Raw genomic sequence first — 18,295 nt, 5'->3', positions numbered from 1 at the left:
GCATCTGAATTAAAGTCCATTGCCTGGTGGAAGAGCCCTCTGAGCCCTAGGAGAAGCGAGTACTGCAGATCACAAGGAAAAGGGGCAGAGTGTGAGAAAATAGGTGTGCTCAGTGCTGCAGACCAAGCAAGTGTCACCCAGAAGTCCACCTCTGCCCTCACAAACTAGGACCTTAGCACCATGTTCACATCCAAAAGAGTGTCCCCAGCCCCACTTCTGCTGGTGTTGCAGGCGGAACTGACCGAGCCCAGTGGGAAGATATAACGGGAACAACCAAGCTTGTGTATGCCAACGAGTGTGCCAACTTTACCACCAATGTCTCTGCCAGGTGAGACGAGGCCCAGCCCAGCATCTCAGGCTTAATCTTGAGGCTCTTTAATTACCCCTCCACACAGAAGCGCCCCCATCCACCAGACATGGCAGAGTCACCACTGTGTGGCTTGCAGGTTGTGCCTGACCAGATGGAGATGGAGCTTTGTTTTCCTCGGGCATTGAGGAAGGTAGTCATGACTTGCCCTCTCTTTTAAGGTTTTGGCTGTCGGACTGTCCTCGGACTGCTGAGGCTGTGAACTTTGCCACTCTGTTATACAAAGAGCTTACCGCAGTGCCCTACATGGCCAAGTTTGTCATCTTTGCCAAAATGAATGACCCCCGGGAAGGGCGGCTGCGTTGCTACTGCATGACAGACGACAAAGTGGACAAGACCCTGGAGCAGCATGAGAACTTCGTGGAGGTGGCCCGGAGCAGGGACATAGAGGTATGCCAGGGTCCTCGAAGGCCTCTAACACTTCTCATAAGAAGATAAAGCTCTGGAGCCAGGGCAACTCTCAAATGGGTTCAAATGAGAATGGCAGGTGAGAGTATTATGTACACAGAAAGGATTATTATCATAGGTGAAATTAAAATATAGCAAGGTTTTTCTGGCACTTCTCATGAGCTCAACACTTTTGGACAGGTAGAAAAACAGACCCAGGATTTTTTCAGAAACTGTATTGTGATGTCCTAGTTCTGGAATGTTCTAGATCAACTGCCTAGGGGCATAAGAAAATTCCTACAGAGTGTAAAATCTTTTGGGGCAAGGAAGCATGACTCATTTATCATAACCTTATAAATAAAGCCTTTTCCAAAACGAACAGTGGTGTTTCTCAGAACACACTCCTGTGTGGCCTGCTGTCCCCCTGTGTATGCACCTGACTTCGGGTGGGGTGGGAAAGACCAGAGCGTCAAGGCAGGACATCTGAGCATTTCTACCTGACAAGCTGTATTTGCTTTTTCTTTCCTACAGGTTTTGGAAGGAATGCCCCTTTTCGCAGAACTTTCTGGAAACCTGGTACCTGTAAAGAAAGCTGCCCAACAGCGGAGCTTCCACTTCCAGTCATTTCGGGAGAACCGTTTGGCCATACCTGTAAAGGTGCTGGCCTCCTCTTGCTGGCCTCTCCTCTGGATCTAGAAAGCTGGGAGGTGAAAAATCTCTAAACCAGCCACCTGGTGGCCACCAAAGGGCCTGCTGAATCTTCTTTTATGTTTGAACTTAGGTGAGGGACAGCAGTCGAGAACCAGGAGGGTTCTTGTCATTTCTGCGCAAGGCGATGAAATATGAGGACACCCAGCACATCCTCTGCCACTTGAACATCACCATGCCCCCCTGCACCAAGGTGAGCCACTACTTGGGGAGGACCTTTAGCCAAAGATGGGTTACCCTAAGGAAGTTCCCGAACAGACCCCAGGATAAACACCTCCTTAGGGCTTCTTCCTATTGAAACGCAGCCTTTGAATTCCCTGAGGTACACCTGGGCCCTTTACTCTCCTCTGGACATTTGTTCTATGACCTGGCAGGGGAAGCATGCCCTGGCTCTCTCTGCAAAGCTCAGTCCAGCTCTGGTCATGTGACGTGAGGAACAAATGTGTCAGTTGGTGATGGGTTTATTCACTCTTGAGCCCTGAGCCTTCTGGGATATGAAGGTCAAGTGTCCGCCTCAACTTCCCTTTCTGAGGCTTCTGAGGTTTTGAAGTGCATTTTGAATTAGCTGTTCAAGGTTACCCAGCCACTGGACATCTGTTCTCCAGCCTCTTTTTCATTTACTCACTTATCTTCCCCAGGGTGCTAGGCCCTCAAAGAAGGGGATCCTGGTATCCTCAGCCACTGCAAACACCCAGGGTTTTGAGCTCAACAAAGTAGTCTTCAGCAAGTATGTTCATTTATCCCTATCTGTCAGAGCACCACGGTCACCACCTATGCTAGGGACTTCGGAGGGATCATGTCCTCAGAATGTCTTGTTCCTTTTTGGTGTTGTTTGGCTGTTGTTGTTTTAATCATTAGCCTTCCATGCTAAACTAGAATCAAGCAAGGTCCCATTCATATGTCCATGAATCGGATTCTTTTTTCTTTTGGGGGATGAGGGTGAACCAATACCTCTCTCCAGAGAGAATTCCTACATCTTTGAGCAAACAAGTTCTTATTGTTAAGCCTGAAGCCAGTGTCAGAAGCTGATTCTGTTGAACCTAAAGGAATCCAAAAAGAAAAACTGAGTTTTAAGGTCAAACTTTGGTTCCATGGCCCATACACTGGGTGCCTTGGGAAAACTGCTTAACCTCTCTATGCCTCAGTTTTCTCATCGATGAAATGGGGTTAGTAATAATACCTATCTCATAGGTGTTTGTGGTTGGTGTGAGCATTAAATACAGCCTTGTGCATGACAAGGGCTACATAAGTTTTCCATTATTCCTAATAAAGTATTCAAGTTTCATCAACTTCTTTTACTCCCACCTCTTCCGTCTACTCTGTTGAGCCTCTAACGGAATGGAGCTACTTACTCCTGCCAGGACCACAGCCTCAACGCTCAAGTCACCTCCTCTGAGAAGGGGGTATACCCCAAACCCAAAGCATCCTTTCTTTGACTTTCTTCTGCAGGGGAGCGGAGCAGAAGATAGGCGAAGGACCTTGACTCCCCTGTCCCTGAGATACAGCATTCTCAGTGAATCAACACCAGGTATCAACCTCTTTGTGATGATGTATTTTTGCTCCCCCTAACTATTTTTTTTTTAGTACTGGCAATTGAGTGGTGCTCTACCACTGAGTAACATCCCAGCCCAAAATTTTTTTTACTTTTTTAAATTTTGAAACAAGGTCTCACTAAGATCCTCCTGCCTTGGCCTCCCAAGTAGCCAGGATTACAGGCACACACCATTGTGTCTGGCTGCTTGCTCCCTTTGAAAGGTTATAAGTGAGCTTGTGACGCCTCTACCCTCCATGCTGCTTCCTCAGCCTGTTCTGCCAACAGCATGCAGAGCCTTTGACTTGGGTCTCCACCTGACCTCTTATAGATTCAGCACGGGTGTATACGGAGGTTCACAGTGGGACCTGGGCATCCATCAGAGACCGTATACACATGCCTGTCAGTTCTGTGTCCTGCTCAGGCTGCTAAATAAAATCTAATGCATCTCTTTAGGTTTTCTCAGTGGGACAGACCGAGCAGATATGAAGATGGCTATTATATCAGAACACCTCGGCCTCAGCTGGGCAGGTGAGTTGGGAAATTGGGGGCAGAAGAGGCCTTTGTCTCACCCCTACATCCCTTTCTCTTTACTGAGCAATGGATAAAGCATTTTCAATCCTGGTCTTCATTACCCATTGTGCATCTGATTTGTGTATCTGGGTAGATCCCTTTGCCAAGCCATACCACTGAGTTCCAATGAAAAGCAGGGTGCTCTCTTCCTCCTCCCTTTCTGTCTGGTTTTCCTTTGAGAAAAAGAAGCAACTCTTGACTTTACAAAAGATCTCACTATGGGGCTGGGATTGTAGCTAAACGGTAGAGCACTTGCCTAGCATGTGTGAGGCACTGGATTGGATCCTCAGCATCACATAAAGATAAATAAATAAAAATAAAGGTATTGTGTCCATCTACAACTAAAAAGAAATTTTTTTAAAAATCTCACACTGTATCTAGTTCACCTTACTTTATAGATGGGAAAACTGGGATCCAGTTCAATAGAGTTGTGTAATTAGCTAGTGACAGAACCCAGAAAAATCAAATAAACAAAAGAAATGCACAAACAAAACATCTCCCAAAGGCCTGTGCATGGCTTCCTCCACTTGATGCATGGCCTTTCCTTTGAGGCCAGCTCAGCTGAGGAAGGTCGGGGGAGGCCAGTCTCAGCAGGTCTCATTGACAACTGGCCATAGCTGCAGCCTGCCAACAGCAGTGACAGATCTGATTTGAAGGGAGGCAGGTGGACAAAAGAAGTCAACCCACAAACTGTATTTTATACAGCCTTAGGCCTACAATCTGATTCTCCCTCCCCACCACTTTTTTAAAACTTTTATGTGAATGGACTCCTAGACTCCCTCCCTCACCTTACATGCCTACACAGTGCTTTAGACAAACCCAGAAGCCTCAGCAATAACTTGCTGAAAGGCAGTGTCATGGGAACTCAGAAGTTCAGGGACTGCTCATTCTTTAAGTCACACTCCTGCTGCTTTGAGCATGTGTGTATGTATGTGTGTCCATGTGTTCCCATGCATTTGCACATATATGTGTGTGACATGTGCTTGTGTGCAAGCATATGTATATTGCATTGTGTCCATGTGTGTATAAGTGTGTGCATTAATGAGTGCACATGTATGCATACGTGTGTGAGTGTGTTGTGTACATGTGTTCTGATTCACATTATTACTCTTCCTATGATCTTCCTCATCTTTGAAATCAGACTCTGAGACACTTTTCCCTCATAAATACTGTGAGTGATAACAGTAAAAATAATCAGAGGGTGGGGGAGCTACAATTCTACATCACTGCTATGCATTTAGATGAAAACTTCTATTTTCATTTTAAACATAAGTAATACCTTTTCCCAAAGACGTGTAAAAGGCAACTCCAGAGTTGCCTTTCCGCCACCATTGGACCCAGGAGGAAAGTGGGCAGCCTCCCAGTTTGGCCAGACAGTACTGCGGTAGGGCCAGCAGCCTCAGCCCCCTCTTGGTTCCAGGACTAACTTGTCTTGTGTGCACGGAGAAGCTGCTAACCTTGCTAAGAGGCTCATTCTCATCATCTCGTATCTGAAGTCCTGAAAGGCAGGGCATTGTTCATTTAGTTGCTTGATCATTCTTTCAACACCTGTTTCCAGAGCACCCCTCCCCTTCCCTGTTTTCTGGGCATACGCAGCTGTAGGTTCCTGCGTGTCAACCAGGTCCCTGGTGAGGAGAAACAACCAATCTAAAGGGAAAGTGCTCTGACCCCTGTGCTCACAGCTGCCCTTGGTGTTTTCTTGCAGAGTTGGCCCGAGAGCTGCAGTTCAGTGTGGAGGACATCAACAGGATCCGTGTAGAAAACCCTAACTCCTTGTTGGAGCAGAGCACAGCCTTGTTGAACCTCTGGATCGTCCGTGAAGGCGAAAACGCAAAAAGTCAGTATCCCAAGCTGAGGAGGCCTCATACCACAGACTTGCTAGGACCTACTTCTTGCCCAAGTAGCTCTTCCTTCCAATTCCACCCCTAATGCTGGTCCTTGTGATCTCTGTCTGTCTCTCTGTCTCTCTGTCTCTCTGTCTCTCTCTCTCTCTCACACACACACACATACATACACACATGTACACACACACTCACGCACCACTCACAGTAAAAGGTCTTCCAGGCAATCCTGCTAGAACACATTGCCAGTGAATCTTGGCCTCAGTCTTTCTCCTACCCTGATAAAAGAGAAAAATTTCCCCAGGACCCCTGATGACAGCATATATGTTGACTCATCTTCAGTCTTCCTGTTGGACTTCTCATCCAAATGAGTGTTGGCTTAGAGCAGAGTGTGGGTGGGCCAAATCCCAGAAGGAGCAGTTCTGTCCTCAGGCACATCTTTGTCCAACCTGGAGGGAAGATTTGACTCACTCTCTTTTTAGAGTATCCTCAACCAAATTCCTGTCCTCAACAACACTAAGAGAAATTCGAATGTTTCCATTTGCATCTCAAATCAACAGGCAAGGGCTCAAAATTTCAAAAGGACAGAATCCAATCATTCTTACCCTCATTTTCTTGTTGTACTCCTCTTAGATTACAAAACACCAGTCCTTGGATGCTTTGCTGAGGAGTTGAAGATGTAGTTCAGTGGCAGAACACCTGCCTAGCCTTCATGAGGTTGTCACTAGCCCTGCAAAAAAAAAAAAAAAAGCGTGTGTTGGGCACTGCTAGTTTTGGGGAAAGATCTGTTGTAGCATTAAAAAAAAAAAAAAAAAAGAAAAAAAAAAACATTTTGGGTTGATTCTGACAAAAGAAGGGTCCCTCCACCTTCTGAAAAAAAAAAATGATCATCTCCCTTCTCCCATCATCCTCCTGGTCCAGTTTTCAGGCCTGCAAAACAATACCTGGCTGCTCTAGAATCATTAGAATTTGCTCCTCAGGCGCCTCTTCTCTTCTTTCTTCTGACAGTGGAGAATCTGTACACAGCTTTGCGGAACATTGACCGCAGTGAGATAGTGAACATGTTGGAGGGCTCGGGCAGACAGAGCCGCAATCTGAAGCCAGACCGCCGGCACGCGGACCGGGACTACTCGTTGTCACCCTCCCAGATGAATGGTGAGTTTCCTCTGGTATGAGGCAGCTGCTGGCCTGGACCTTCCAGGCACCAGCTCCCAAGGCCCCTTCCCAGGACACTTTTCCCTCCAAACCATTTTTCCCCCAGGGAGAACAGAGATAAGCGAGAGAGACAGGTGGCTTACACCTGTGCAGGTGGGCACACCCCCGCCCCATGCCACCTGCCTCTGTAACCACATGTGGAGTGTCCCGCAGGCCTCACCACTAGCACAGAGGTCCCAGCAAGGCTGGATGTGGTGGGAAAGAGCTTGAGTCTGGAAAGCACCTGGTTAGAGCCTTGCTCCACAGTCCATGAACTTTCTGTGTCACTCGTCACAAGGCCTGGGCTCTCTCTGGGATATGGGTGTCCCTATTTTAGAACGTTCTGTGGTTGGAAAGCAGAGGTTCTGGTTCGAGGTCCAGTGTGCATTAGCTGGATGTTGTTTAAGAAATCCCACTGTGGCCACGTGGGAGGCTAAGTGGTTTCCTTTAGCTTGAGTCCTATCTCTTTCCTTAACTCTTTCTTCTCTGTTTTCCTCATTCCATCCGTCTCCCTTCACTCTTTTTGGTGTGGTTCAACATGGCAGGGAGCCCCAGTGAGATCTAGCCCAAGGAGAGGCAGCCCTGGAGGCCCAGCCTTTGCCCTAGGATCCCGCAGCTGATTCTTTTTGAAGCAGCAGTGAAAACAGCCACCAGCACAGCTCGAAGGCACAGAGCCTGGGGGCTCCCAGGCCTTCCTTTCACCTGCCCTCTGCAGCCAGTGGGCAACGAGTAGAAGAGCCACTTCAACCTCAGTCCTGTGTGCTGTTTCAGGAGGCCTGGGTTCTGTCCCGTCCTTCCTGCCAACTCCCTGTGTGGCCAAGGTGTCTCCTTGCCTTTAAAACCAGCTGGGTTAGATCCCTAAGATTCTTTACAGAACTTGAAAAAAATTTTAGCTCTATGAAATATCTTCTTCCAGTATCAGACATGTCACCCTGTGCAGCTGTATGGCAATGTTAATGCTCCCTGAGACCCTAGTCTTAAGTGCAAAAAAATGATCATGCTGGCAGTGATGGCCAGAGAGTCTGGGCTGAGCCGGACCCAGGGCCTTCTTCTGCCAGGCAGAGCCTGTGCATGCCAAGCCCTTCCCCATTCTCTCTCCATGTTCTGTGTCTGTGAAACATGCCATCTAGGGCCACCAAGTGTAGAGCTCATCTTCTATTGGTCATGTCCTGACACCTTTCTCTTCTACCTCTGACCTCATCCTAACCTCTGGTTCACTCATTCTCTCGCACTTCCTGTCTCCACTGTCTCCACCTGGGCCAGGTGTATGAGAGCCGTCAACCTCCAGAGATGCATGTCACAAAGGATTCCCAGTGCCCACCCCCTCGCGTCTCATGGCTGTCTCTCTGGACATACTGTGTGTGCGTGTGTGCATGGCGTGTTGTCTGTGATGCATCATAGTGGCTGCCAACTGTGTGTGCTCCACTCACTCTTCAGATGCTCCAAGACAATGGTCTATACCTACAGGGATTGTGGCTGGTCCCCACGGCAGTAGACTCAGCCAGAATATTGCAGGGCCTCCCAAGTAGGTCAGCTCTCTTCCACAAAGGGATAAATAGAGAGTAATTGAGAAATCTTGCAAATTTCAGAAAAGTGACAAGGTACTGGTCCCTGAGTGGGCTTCTTAATATCCCTTGTGCTATTTTACTTTAGTGGAGTCAAATCTGCAAGAGTTTGGTTTTTCTGTGCCCTAGTTAATTACTTAAAGGACTAATGGAACATTAGAATTCCATGAGTCTGAATAAGGAAAGTCTCCATTGGCCACAAGACTCAGGCCTAGAGACCTCAGTGCCCAAGCAGCATTGTGTGGCCTGGGTCTCTGCACGTCCTGTGTCTGGTGGAAGGAGCTCTATTGCAGTTATTCAGCCCATTTGGCTAATATTTTTCAAGCATCAACTACATGCCAGGCCTTGTTCCAGGCAGGGGAGATAAGTCAATTCTTGAATAGACAAGTAAAAAAACCTCTACCTTCATGAAATCCACAGTCTTCCGTCGGGAGGACCAAATGATGTCATAATGTGAGGGAATTATGTCATACAGAAGTATCAGAAGAGAAAGAGAAAGACAGAGGACAGGCATGAGGCTGAGGGGCAACAGGGGGCCAGTCCTAGAGACTACTATCAGGACACTGGATTTTGTCCAGTGGGTTTGAAGCAAAAGAGTGACATGATCTAACAACATTTTTAAAGGATTGCTTTTCCTGCTTTGTTGATTTTAAATGGTCACAAATCAAACGCTTCTGTGCTTCTGGGCTCCCCTGAGTGCCTCACAGCCCCTCTGTCCCCACTGCTCCAGCAGGTGTCCTGACAGGCCTGGGCTCTCCGCCCTGCATGGGCCCTCCCCTCAGCCCAAGCTCATAAACAGATGCCTGGCATGGTCCATTCCACCTTCTAGGCACAAGAATTGGCTTCTATGTGTTTTTTCTACCCTTGTCCCAGGAAGGCTCTTCCCACCTGGGTGCCCTTCTGGTCTGGAAAAGATGAAGCAAGAGGGATCAAAGGTACAGGGTGCAGAAGCAGCACCCTTCTGCATGGTCTCTGGCTCTCTCCCAGGAAGGACCATGTGACAGCTTGTTCTGGTACCAGCCCAGCTCTGTGTACTACCATCACCTTGGCACCTTATTTCTCTACTTGTCTGAGCCTCCTTCTGAAGCCATAGGAACTCAGGGAAGCAATGGGTTGCATGTATTCCTGTGAGTCTGAGAACATCAGGTGATTCAGGAAAGCAGGAAACCCACTGAGGAGAAATCTCCTGGACTGGTGACTCTGCCTACACCTGCATTGGCTGGAGCCAAGGGGAGGGGTCAAAAGGCCAGTTAATTTCTTCTACAGAGGAGGGAACTACCCCAGGCCCATGGACTAGACAAAGGTAAAAATTACCTATTAAAAAAATAAATAACATGCTCCTGAAAATCAGATTTATATGAGAGGTGGAAAAAAATGGGGCAATTCACACCCATGTCAACTCCATTTGATTTGATGAATTGGACAACTATTAATGTCTACTTGAAAATAAAATACGTTTTATGAATAACAACTCTCAACATGACTAGTGAAGTGTGGCTCCTGTCTGAGGCCAGGTTGCCTGTCCACCCCTTTTGTTTGCTATTAACACTAAAGTAACAAGATAATTATTACATCTAAGTTAGAGAGACCAGAGTAATGATTTGAGAGAAGTCACCTGACCATACTCTGCCCTAAGCAATATGTATGGTGGCCTTTTACCTGGGGTCACCAACATTTAACCCCAAATGAGAAGCCTCTAGACTGAGAGATGGACTGGTGACCCAAGTGAGTTAGGGCTACAAGAGAATCCTAGGGAAACAGACATTTCTAAAACTCAGGACACTCAGATGGTAGTCAGATCCACCCTGACCTTGTGAGGTGTTCCTCACAGGATGCATGGGGCCATACTGAACATCACTCCAACCTGATAGTCATGCCCACCAGCCTCAAATCTAAGTCTGTGTAGGTGGGTGGGGCCCTGTGGAAACAGAGGGAGAGCCAGGCATACACCTAAAGACTGGTCATGGGGGAGAGAAGCTCTGGGGTGCTGGCAAGCAGGGATTCCTGGCAGAGGCTGCATGTGCTCTCCTCACTCACATATTTTCATTTGGCGAAATTCCATTTAAGTGAATGTCATAAAAGTTTCAAGGTGGAAAATTCACAAAAGGTACCCAAGAAGAGCCTCAGGTGTTCTGTGGCCAGCAAAGCTACATTCTCCTCCTCCTTCTTGAGTTTTTCTGACATTCCTGGGAGTGACAACATGCCATCTGGCAGTATCTGAGGTGCTGTTTACACTTCTTGCCAAGATGGAATAACAGGAACTGGGCGTACCCTCCTTCTTAAAGCCACAAAAACAAATGTAGGAAACCATCATTTTCAAGGCAATGGATACCAGGCAGCCAAGGACAGAGACTCATGAGGCATAGGAAGTAAATCAGGTGAGTCCTCCAATTGCCTTGAAAGGGTTTCCAGGGAAACCCGGGAGACTCCCTGAGCTGAGACGCCCCTAAGATCAGGGAGACCACGGCAACAAAGAACTCCCAAGACAGAGGCCTAGAGTGGTATACTAGCTACACAGGTAGAAAACTCTGGCGATCTGCAGAAAGTCCCCCAAAAGTTTCATTTGAATATTAACTAGCTGTTCTGTGCAGTCAAACTGATAATTCACAGACATTGGTAGGGAGCAAAGAAACACTGCCTCAGAAATGGGGAATAATTAACCATAGTTGAAAAAATTTCCACCTAATAAATTCTTTGGTGCTAGAGATAGAACCCAGGGCCTCAAGAGTGCTAGGTAAGTGCTCTACCTCTGAGCTGCATCCCTAGTCCCCATCTAATAAATCTTGAAAGAAAACACAAAAGGTTCAAACTGCTTCCAATTAACTGCATAAAAAAACAAAGCTCAAGAATATTTATAGGACTAGAAAAAGATCCATCTCCCAAAAAGGTAAAATTCATAATGTCTGGCATCCAATTAAAGATTATCAGAAATATAAAGAGGCAGGAAAACAATCCATAATGAGGAGAAAAAGCAATCAATTGAAACTGACCCAGAACTGATAGATGTTAAAATAAGCAGAGAAGGATGCTAAATATTTATTATAATGGAATTTCACAAAAACCCCAGAAGAGACACAGAAGATATTTTTAAAAGACACAAACTGTCCTTCTGGAGATAAAACTAGAATGTATGAAAGCTATGCTGGATAGGATTCGGCCCTAGACCTTGCAGAAGAAAAGATCAGTGAACTTCACAACATAGCCACAGAAACTCTCCAAAATGAGATACATAAAGAAAAGGAATTTTTTAAAAATGCATCAGTGAGTTATGGGGCAATTTCAAGAGACCCAAGATATTAGAGTTCCCAACAGTGAAGAGAAGAGGAAGAGTATTCATGGCTGAAATTTTTCCAAATTTGATGAAAATGATACATAGATTCAAGCAGTATAATGAAACCCATGCACAAGAAACATGCAGGCAACTATACTGAGACACACTGTAAATAAACTAGTCAAAGCCAATGATAGAGAGAAAGCCTTAAGAACAGAGAATGAAAGGTATTTTGGTACAGGAAGCAAAAATAAGGATGACAGCAGATGTCTTACTGGAAACAATACACAAAAAGATGGTGGATTCAAAATAGACCACATATTTAAAGAAGAAAAGAGTAGTTCTGGAGGTGATAGGTAGCAGAGTATTTGCCTAGTATGTGCAAAACCCTGGTTTTGATCCCCAGCAACACACACACACACACACGGAGAAGGAAATAGCCTTGACTTCTATACCCAGCAAAAGTAACTTTCAAAATGAAGGTAAAGACTTTTCTAGACATCAAAAAAAAAAAAAAAAAGAAAAAAAAAAGAAATAGTTGATCACAAGGAGATCTATGCTATCAACAATGTTTTTTTTTAAAAAAAAAAAAAGTCCTTCAGGCCAAAGGAAAATGGTATCAGACAGAAATATTGATCTACATGAAGAAATGAACAGGTCCCAAAAATGTTAACTGCAAGGATAAATACATAAGATTTATTTTCCCATTATTTAAATCTCTAAAAATAACCCACTGAACAAAAAAATAACAAAAGCACAACACTGGGTTTATAACACATGTAAAAGCCAAATGTCAAAAACAATAACACAAAAGTCAGGACAGAAAAACTGAAGGGTACTCTGATAAAGTTCTTATGCTGTATTCCAACTGTTTTAATACCACTCCAGGCAGACTGTGATGTATTTAAGTATTATTACAAAGAGTTATAGCTAATAAGTACATCAAAATAGATAAAATATGTGTTAATGCATCTAAAAGAATTCAAGTCAAACTCAATGTTTTTGATCAGCATGTAATTAAATTAGAAATCAATAATACAATTCTACTTGGAAAATCATTTAGAATCATAAAAACATTTAGAAACTAAATAATATACTTTATTAAAATTTTTATTAGTGCATTATACATAATATTGAGTTTCATTTTGACATATTCATGTGTGCACATGACAGTTTGCTCCATTTCATTCCCCAGTACTTCCTTTTTTTCTCTCCTCCTCCCTCCCTATGGTCCCCTTCCTCTATTCTACTATTATCCCTTCTATTTTTGTGAGATCCCCTTTTTTAAACTCCTTATTTCTATGTTCCACATATGAGAGAAAACATTCGACCCTTGACTACTTGAGTCTGGCTCATTTCATTTACGTGATGTTCTCCAGTTCTACCCATTTACCAGCAAATGACATAATTTCATTCTTCTTAATGGCTGAGTAGAACTTCATTCTGTATACATACCACATTTTCTTTATCTGTTCATCTGCTGGCGGCTATCTAGGCTAGTTCTGTAACTTGGCGATTGTGAATTGAACTGCTATAAATATTGGAACGGAGATATCACTATAATATGCTGACTTCAGTTCTTTTAGATAAATATCAAGGAATGTAATTGCTGGATCATGTGATGGTTCCATTCTTAGTCTTTTGAGGAATTGGTACAATCTTTTGATTGTACTAAGTTGCAGTCCCAACAATAATGTGTAATCGTTCCTTTTTCCCCATATCCTTGCCAGCATTTAATTTGTATTCTTGATGACTGCCATTCGACTGGGGAGAGATGAAGTTTCAGGGTAGTTTGATTTACATGTTTCTGATTGCTAAGAATACTGAACATTTTTTGATACATTTTTTTGGCCATTTGCATTATTGCTTTTGAGAACTGTTTAGTTCATTTGCCCATTTATTGATCGGGTTATTTGTTGGTTTATTGGAATTAAGTTTTTTTATTTTATTTTTGTTGTTGTTGTGTGTTTGTTTGTTTTGGTACTGGGGATCAAACCCAGGAGCACTTAAACACTAAGCCACATCCTCAGCCCTTTTTTGTATTTTATTTAGAGACAGGGGTCTTACCAAATTGGTTACAGCCTTGCTAAATTGCTAGGGCTGGCCTTGAAGTTTCCATCCTCCTCCCTCAGCTTCCTGAGCCTCTGGGATTACAGGCGTGCACCACTGTGCCCAACTTAGTATTAAGTTTTTTGAGTTCTTTATGTATTCTGGATGTTAATTCATTGTCAGAAGAGTGGCTGGCAAAGATTTGCACTCATTCTGTGGGCTCTTTTTTTATGCTTTTAATTGTAGAAGCTAAATAATATACATCTAAATAATCCATAAATCAAAGAATAAAGCAAAAGGGAAATTAGAAAATATTTTGAATCAAATGAAAATAAAAACACAAATATCAAAATGTATGGGATGTCACAAAAATAGTGCTTAGGGGGAAATTTATGTAACTAAATGTCCACATTAGGAAAGAGAAAAGTTCTCTAATTAATGACCTCACCTTCCACCTTAAGAAATGAGAAAAGAAGAGCAAATTAAACCCAAAGTAAGGAGAAGGCAGGGAATAATTAAGATGTGGAAATCAATGAAATCATAAGGAAAACTCCAGAGAAAATCTATGACACCAAACCCTGGTGCTTTGAAAAGATCAGTAAAATTGATAAATTTCCAGCCAAACTGATTAGAAAAAAAGAGAAGACAAAATTTTCCAATGCCTAGAATAAGAGAGGTGATATTATTACAGATTTATATGTAGCAAAAGGATTAGTAAAAGGCTTATGAAAGTTTTGTGTCATAAACTTGAAAACCCAGATGAAATTGATAAATTTCTTCAAAGATACAGATTATCAAAACTTCCCTGGGAAGAAATAAATCATCTCAGTAGCCTTATATAAATGAAAGAAATTAAATTTGTGGTTTAAAACATTTCCATGAAGAAAATTCCAAGCCCCCGTGGCTCCTCTGGTAAATTTTACCAAACATTTTAGGAAGAAATAACTTAGAAAATTGAAAAAGGAGATAGTACTTTGCAGCTAATTCTGTGAGGTAAGCATTCCGCTGATATTGAAAAAAAAAAAAAACAAAAGACATTCCAAGAAAAAGAAATTACAGGCCAATAACCTTTTTGAACATTTATGCAAAAATTTAAACTAAGATGAATTTAGGTTTATACCTTGCAAATTAACTCAAAATGGATCATAGATTAAATGTAAAACTAAAACTATAAAACTTACTAAAGAAAGCATAAGAAAAAAACTAGGAATCGTGGATAAGTGAAAGAATTCTTAAATAAAGACACCAGAAGTATAATCCATAGAAGAAAAAAATCGATAAATTGTATTTCATCAAGATTAAAATGTGGTTCTCTTCAAACTACACTAGTAAAAAAAAATGAAAAGACAAGTTACAGACTAGGAAAAAATATAGGCAAGTAATTAAATAGCGTGTATCCAGAACACATAAAGAATTCTCAAAACTCAATAATAAACCAGGCCTGCTAGGACATACCTGTAATCCCAGCTCCTCAGCAGGCTGAAGCAGGAAGACCTTAAGTTTGAGACCAGCCTTAGCAACTTAGCAAGACCATCAGCAGCTTAGCAAGACCCTGTCTCAAAAATAAAAAGGGCTGGAGATGTAGTTCAGTAGTAAAGTGTCCTGTGTTCAATATCTATGCCCACCCTCCCCCCAAAAAAATCACATTAATAAGAAAACAACCAAAGTTTTAGAACGGACAAAAGATTTGAACACTTAACCCAGAATGTATACAGATGGCAAAGAAGCACATGAGAAGATGCTAAATATAATTAATCATTGGGGAAAACAAAACTAGAAGGAGGATCAGGGATGTAGCTCAGTGGTAGAATGCTTTCCTAGCTTCCCCGGCACTACAAATTCTCCAGCACCACCAAGAAATGTTCCAGCACCCCAAAAAGAAAGAAGAGGGGGAGGGGAGGAGAGAGGAAGGAAGGAAGGAGAATGGAGGGAAGGAGAGAGGGGAGAGATGAAGGAAAGAAGAAAGAAAGCTAACTACAATGAAATGCCATTATACGCCTATAAGAATGATTAAAATAAAAAGATTGACCATGCCAAGTGTTAATACTGCTGTTGGGAATATAAAATGACACAACTACTTTGAAAAACACATTGGTTCTTTCTTTAAAACTTTAAACATATACATACCTTATAATCCAGCCATTCTACTCTGAGGTATTTATCCAAAAGAAAAGAAAGTCATATATTTATACAGACTATCAGCTTTATTTGTAATATCCTAAACTGGAAGCAACCCAAGTGTCCATTAGCAGGATATACAAATTCTGGTATATCCGTCCAATGGGCGATGGCTCAGCAACAAATATGGATGAATTATTGATACAACTGCATGGATGAAACCCAAATGATTAGACTGAGTGAAAGAAATCAGACCAAAAAAAAAAAAGAGTATGACTGTTCTTATTCCATTTATATAAAATCCTAGGAGAAGCAAACTAACAAATGGTGATGGAAAACAGATTAGCGATTGCCAGGGAATGAATGGGTGGAGCCAGGGAGGGTGAGATTAGAGAGATGCATGGGAAGACTTCTGGGATGGTACATCCTCTTTGTTCACTGTGGTGATGGCTTCATGGATACATTCTAATCACATGTTAGAATGTATCCACTTCAAACATAGGCATTTATGACATTCAACTATAACCTCAGTGAAGCTATGTTGAAAAGAGATTAATGGCAAAATCTACTAGAAGCATTGCATTTACTAGCTGTGTAATCTTAAGCAAGTTGCAAAACCTCTGGTTTCCTCATCTATAAAGCAGAAATACTATTACTTCTCTTATAGAGTTGTAATAATTAGAAATAATGTTATATATGTTTGTACTAAAGAAATGCACAATAGATGATAGGATTAGAGTAATAATGCTAATGAGAAAGAAAAGAAAAATACCAATCACACTACTCTAGAATTTTCTGCTCATGTTTGTGAAGTGTCAGAAAGCTGTTGCTCCTGGTTTCCCAATTCCTCAGGTCACAGTTTCACAAATGGTGACCTGGAGTTAATAACAGGGTAAGATTTGCCTACCTGTTTCACCTACTGCCAAGTTTTTGCTCCTCCCAGTTTGGCCAGAGCCACCGTGCAACTGACCCCCAGCCACCCCTTGTGGTCTCTCCCCTTTCCCTTAGTTTTGGGACTTGAAGCCACCTAGATTCATAGAAATAAGTCAGGAAGAAAACTCTCCTGGGAATTTTAAGAGAATTAAAGCATGTCAAGCACATGGCCTGGCTCATGTCACACTGGACACACAGGTAAATGTTAGCAGTGATGGTTCACTCAGCAGCAGTGAGGTCTTTCTGTTCTGGCTGCAGGGTCCCCTCACAAATCCAGAGAACTCTCCAATTATCATGGGACCAGTAGCTTCGCAACCCTGTTCTGGGCAAGTGGGAGGAAAGGATAGACATCATCCCTGTCTTTATAGGTTAACAGTTCCTTTGGCCAACACAGTGAGGGGCCACAGGATAGGTTCAAAGATGGGAGAACCAAAATGAACTATAGATGTTGGGAAAATATGTTAAAGAAAACCTGTCAATGTGTGTGAGTCTGTGTTTGTAATCCTCAAGCCTCTAGCTTAGCGCCTCACATGTAATTGGACATCGGTGAATGGTTGGGTTGAGCAGGCAGATGAATAAAGGTAGTACTGTCAGAATAGAGGCAAGGGGAGGGCAGGCGCTGTGACCCAGAGCAGAGGTGGAGCAAACGAGAGGAGCCCGCTTGGTTAGGATAGATAGAACAGAGGTCTAAACTGGAAGATTGTTGGTTGTGGGTTTGGGAGGAGTGGCTGACAGATTGAAGATTTGGAAACTTGGCTGGAGTGTCCCTTTGAACAACAAGGAAGGTCCCTAGACACTCTGAAAGGCTTATCTCTCCCCACTGCAGGGACCTCCTTTAGTTCTGCTGCATCTTGAGTGGTTCTGGGCACACGCCTGCTCCCTGGCTTTCTGGATGAGCTGAGACAAATGGAGAGTCTTGTCTTCTAGTCTCTTCTCTGACTCCCAGATTGACTGGCAGCTGCTCTGAAGGGAAATCAAGGTCCTTTTGACCCCTGGATAGAGTAGACCCCCCTGAAAGAGCACTGACATCCTCCACACACATAAAAATTCCCTGCACATGTAGATGTGCTGCTTACTGTGTTTTGCAGTCACTTCTGAACATCAGGAGCCATTATCAAAGCCAGCCAGAATGCTCTCAAAGACTCATGTCCAGGCCAGGCAGTGAGAAACAGGTGTGGGAAGTAGCTGTAGTGACTACAGAGCCATGCACTTGGGGGCCTGAGCTAGCTGGTTCTAGTCCCACCAGGTCACTGCTGACCCAGAACTAGATGGGCAGCTCAGGGCCTGAGGAGGAGGAGCTTAGGGGCAGATGCACCTGGTGCCTCATGGTGCCCTCTGACCTTGCCCCCATTTTTGAACCCTTAGAACCCTCACCTGTGCCACTGTAGATCAGAGTTTCTGGAACCAATATGCATCTTGAGGAAAAGTCACTTCATGCCAAACCAGAAGCCTGTTTCCCATTTCACCACCGCACTGAGGTCTGTGGATGTTCAGTGTACCCTGTTAGACCCCTCCAAGGCAGCCTGGTTCCTGGCCCTGGTCCTGGGTGGGCTGTACCCTCCCTTTAAGGTACATTTCTAACAGGACCCTAAGGACTGTGCTAACGTGAAGTTTTGAGCAAAGAACAACATTAACTCCTGCCCAGCCAAGGAGAAGTGGCCTTTTCATCTGTCAGAAACAGATGGGAGCACAAGTCCTTTGGATAAAGCCTTCTTTATCTAGTGCTCTGAATTGGATACGAAAGAATTCCAATATCTT

The 18,295-nt window shown here is 43.6% G+C and overlaps 1 protein-coding gene across 6 annotated transcripts in view; it reads left to right on the top strand.

Moving 5' to 3' along the window:
- ANK1 (ankyrin 1) overlaps nt 1–18,295 on the top strand; it is a 99,506-nt gene that overhangs the window by 64,519 nt on the left and 16,692 nt on the right. For 5 of the 6 annotated variants that reach the window (XM_081269046.1, XM_081269048.1, XM_081269045.1 and 2 more), the window contains 8 exons: nt 232–328; nt 529–757; nt 1,286–1,411; nt 1,536–1,655; nt 2,912–2,990; nt 3,450–3,524; nt 5,272–5,403; nt 6,416–6,562. In XM_081269046.1, the coding sequence (XP_081125172.1) occupies nt 232–328; nt 529–757; nt 1,286–1,411; nt 1,536–1,655; nt 2,912–2,990; nt 3,450–3,524; nt 5,272–5,403; nt 6,416–6,562 (1,005 nt within the window). Of the gene's footprint in view, nt 1–231; nt 329–528; nt 758–1,285; nt 1,412–1,535; nt 1,656–2,911; nt 2,991–3,449; nt 3,525–5,271; nt 5,404–6,415; nt 6,563–17,902; nt 18,016–18,295 lie in introns of all 6 variants that reach the window. The other variant, XR_014019097.1, reaches the window with a different exon arrangement.

Source organism: Spermophilus citellus (assembly GCF_964194105.1).
Source record: "Spermophilus citellus genome assembly, chromosome: 16".
Classification (NCBI taxonomy): Eukaryota; Metazoa; Chordata; class Mammalia; order Rodentia; family Sciuridae; genus Spermophilus; species Spermophilus citellus.
The sequence above is the reverse complement of the archived record's forward strand: the minus strand, read 5'-3'. Positions and strand labels throughout refer to the sequence as shown.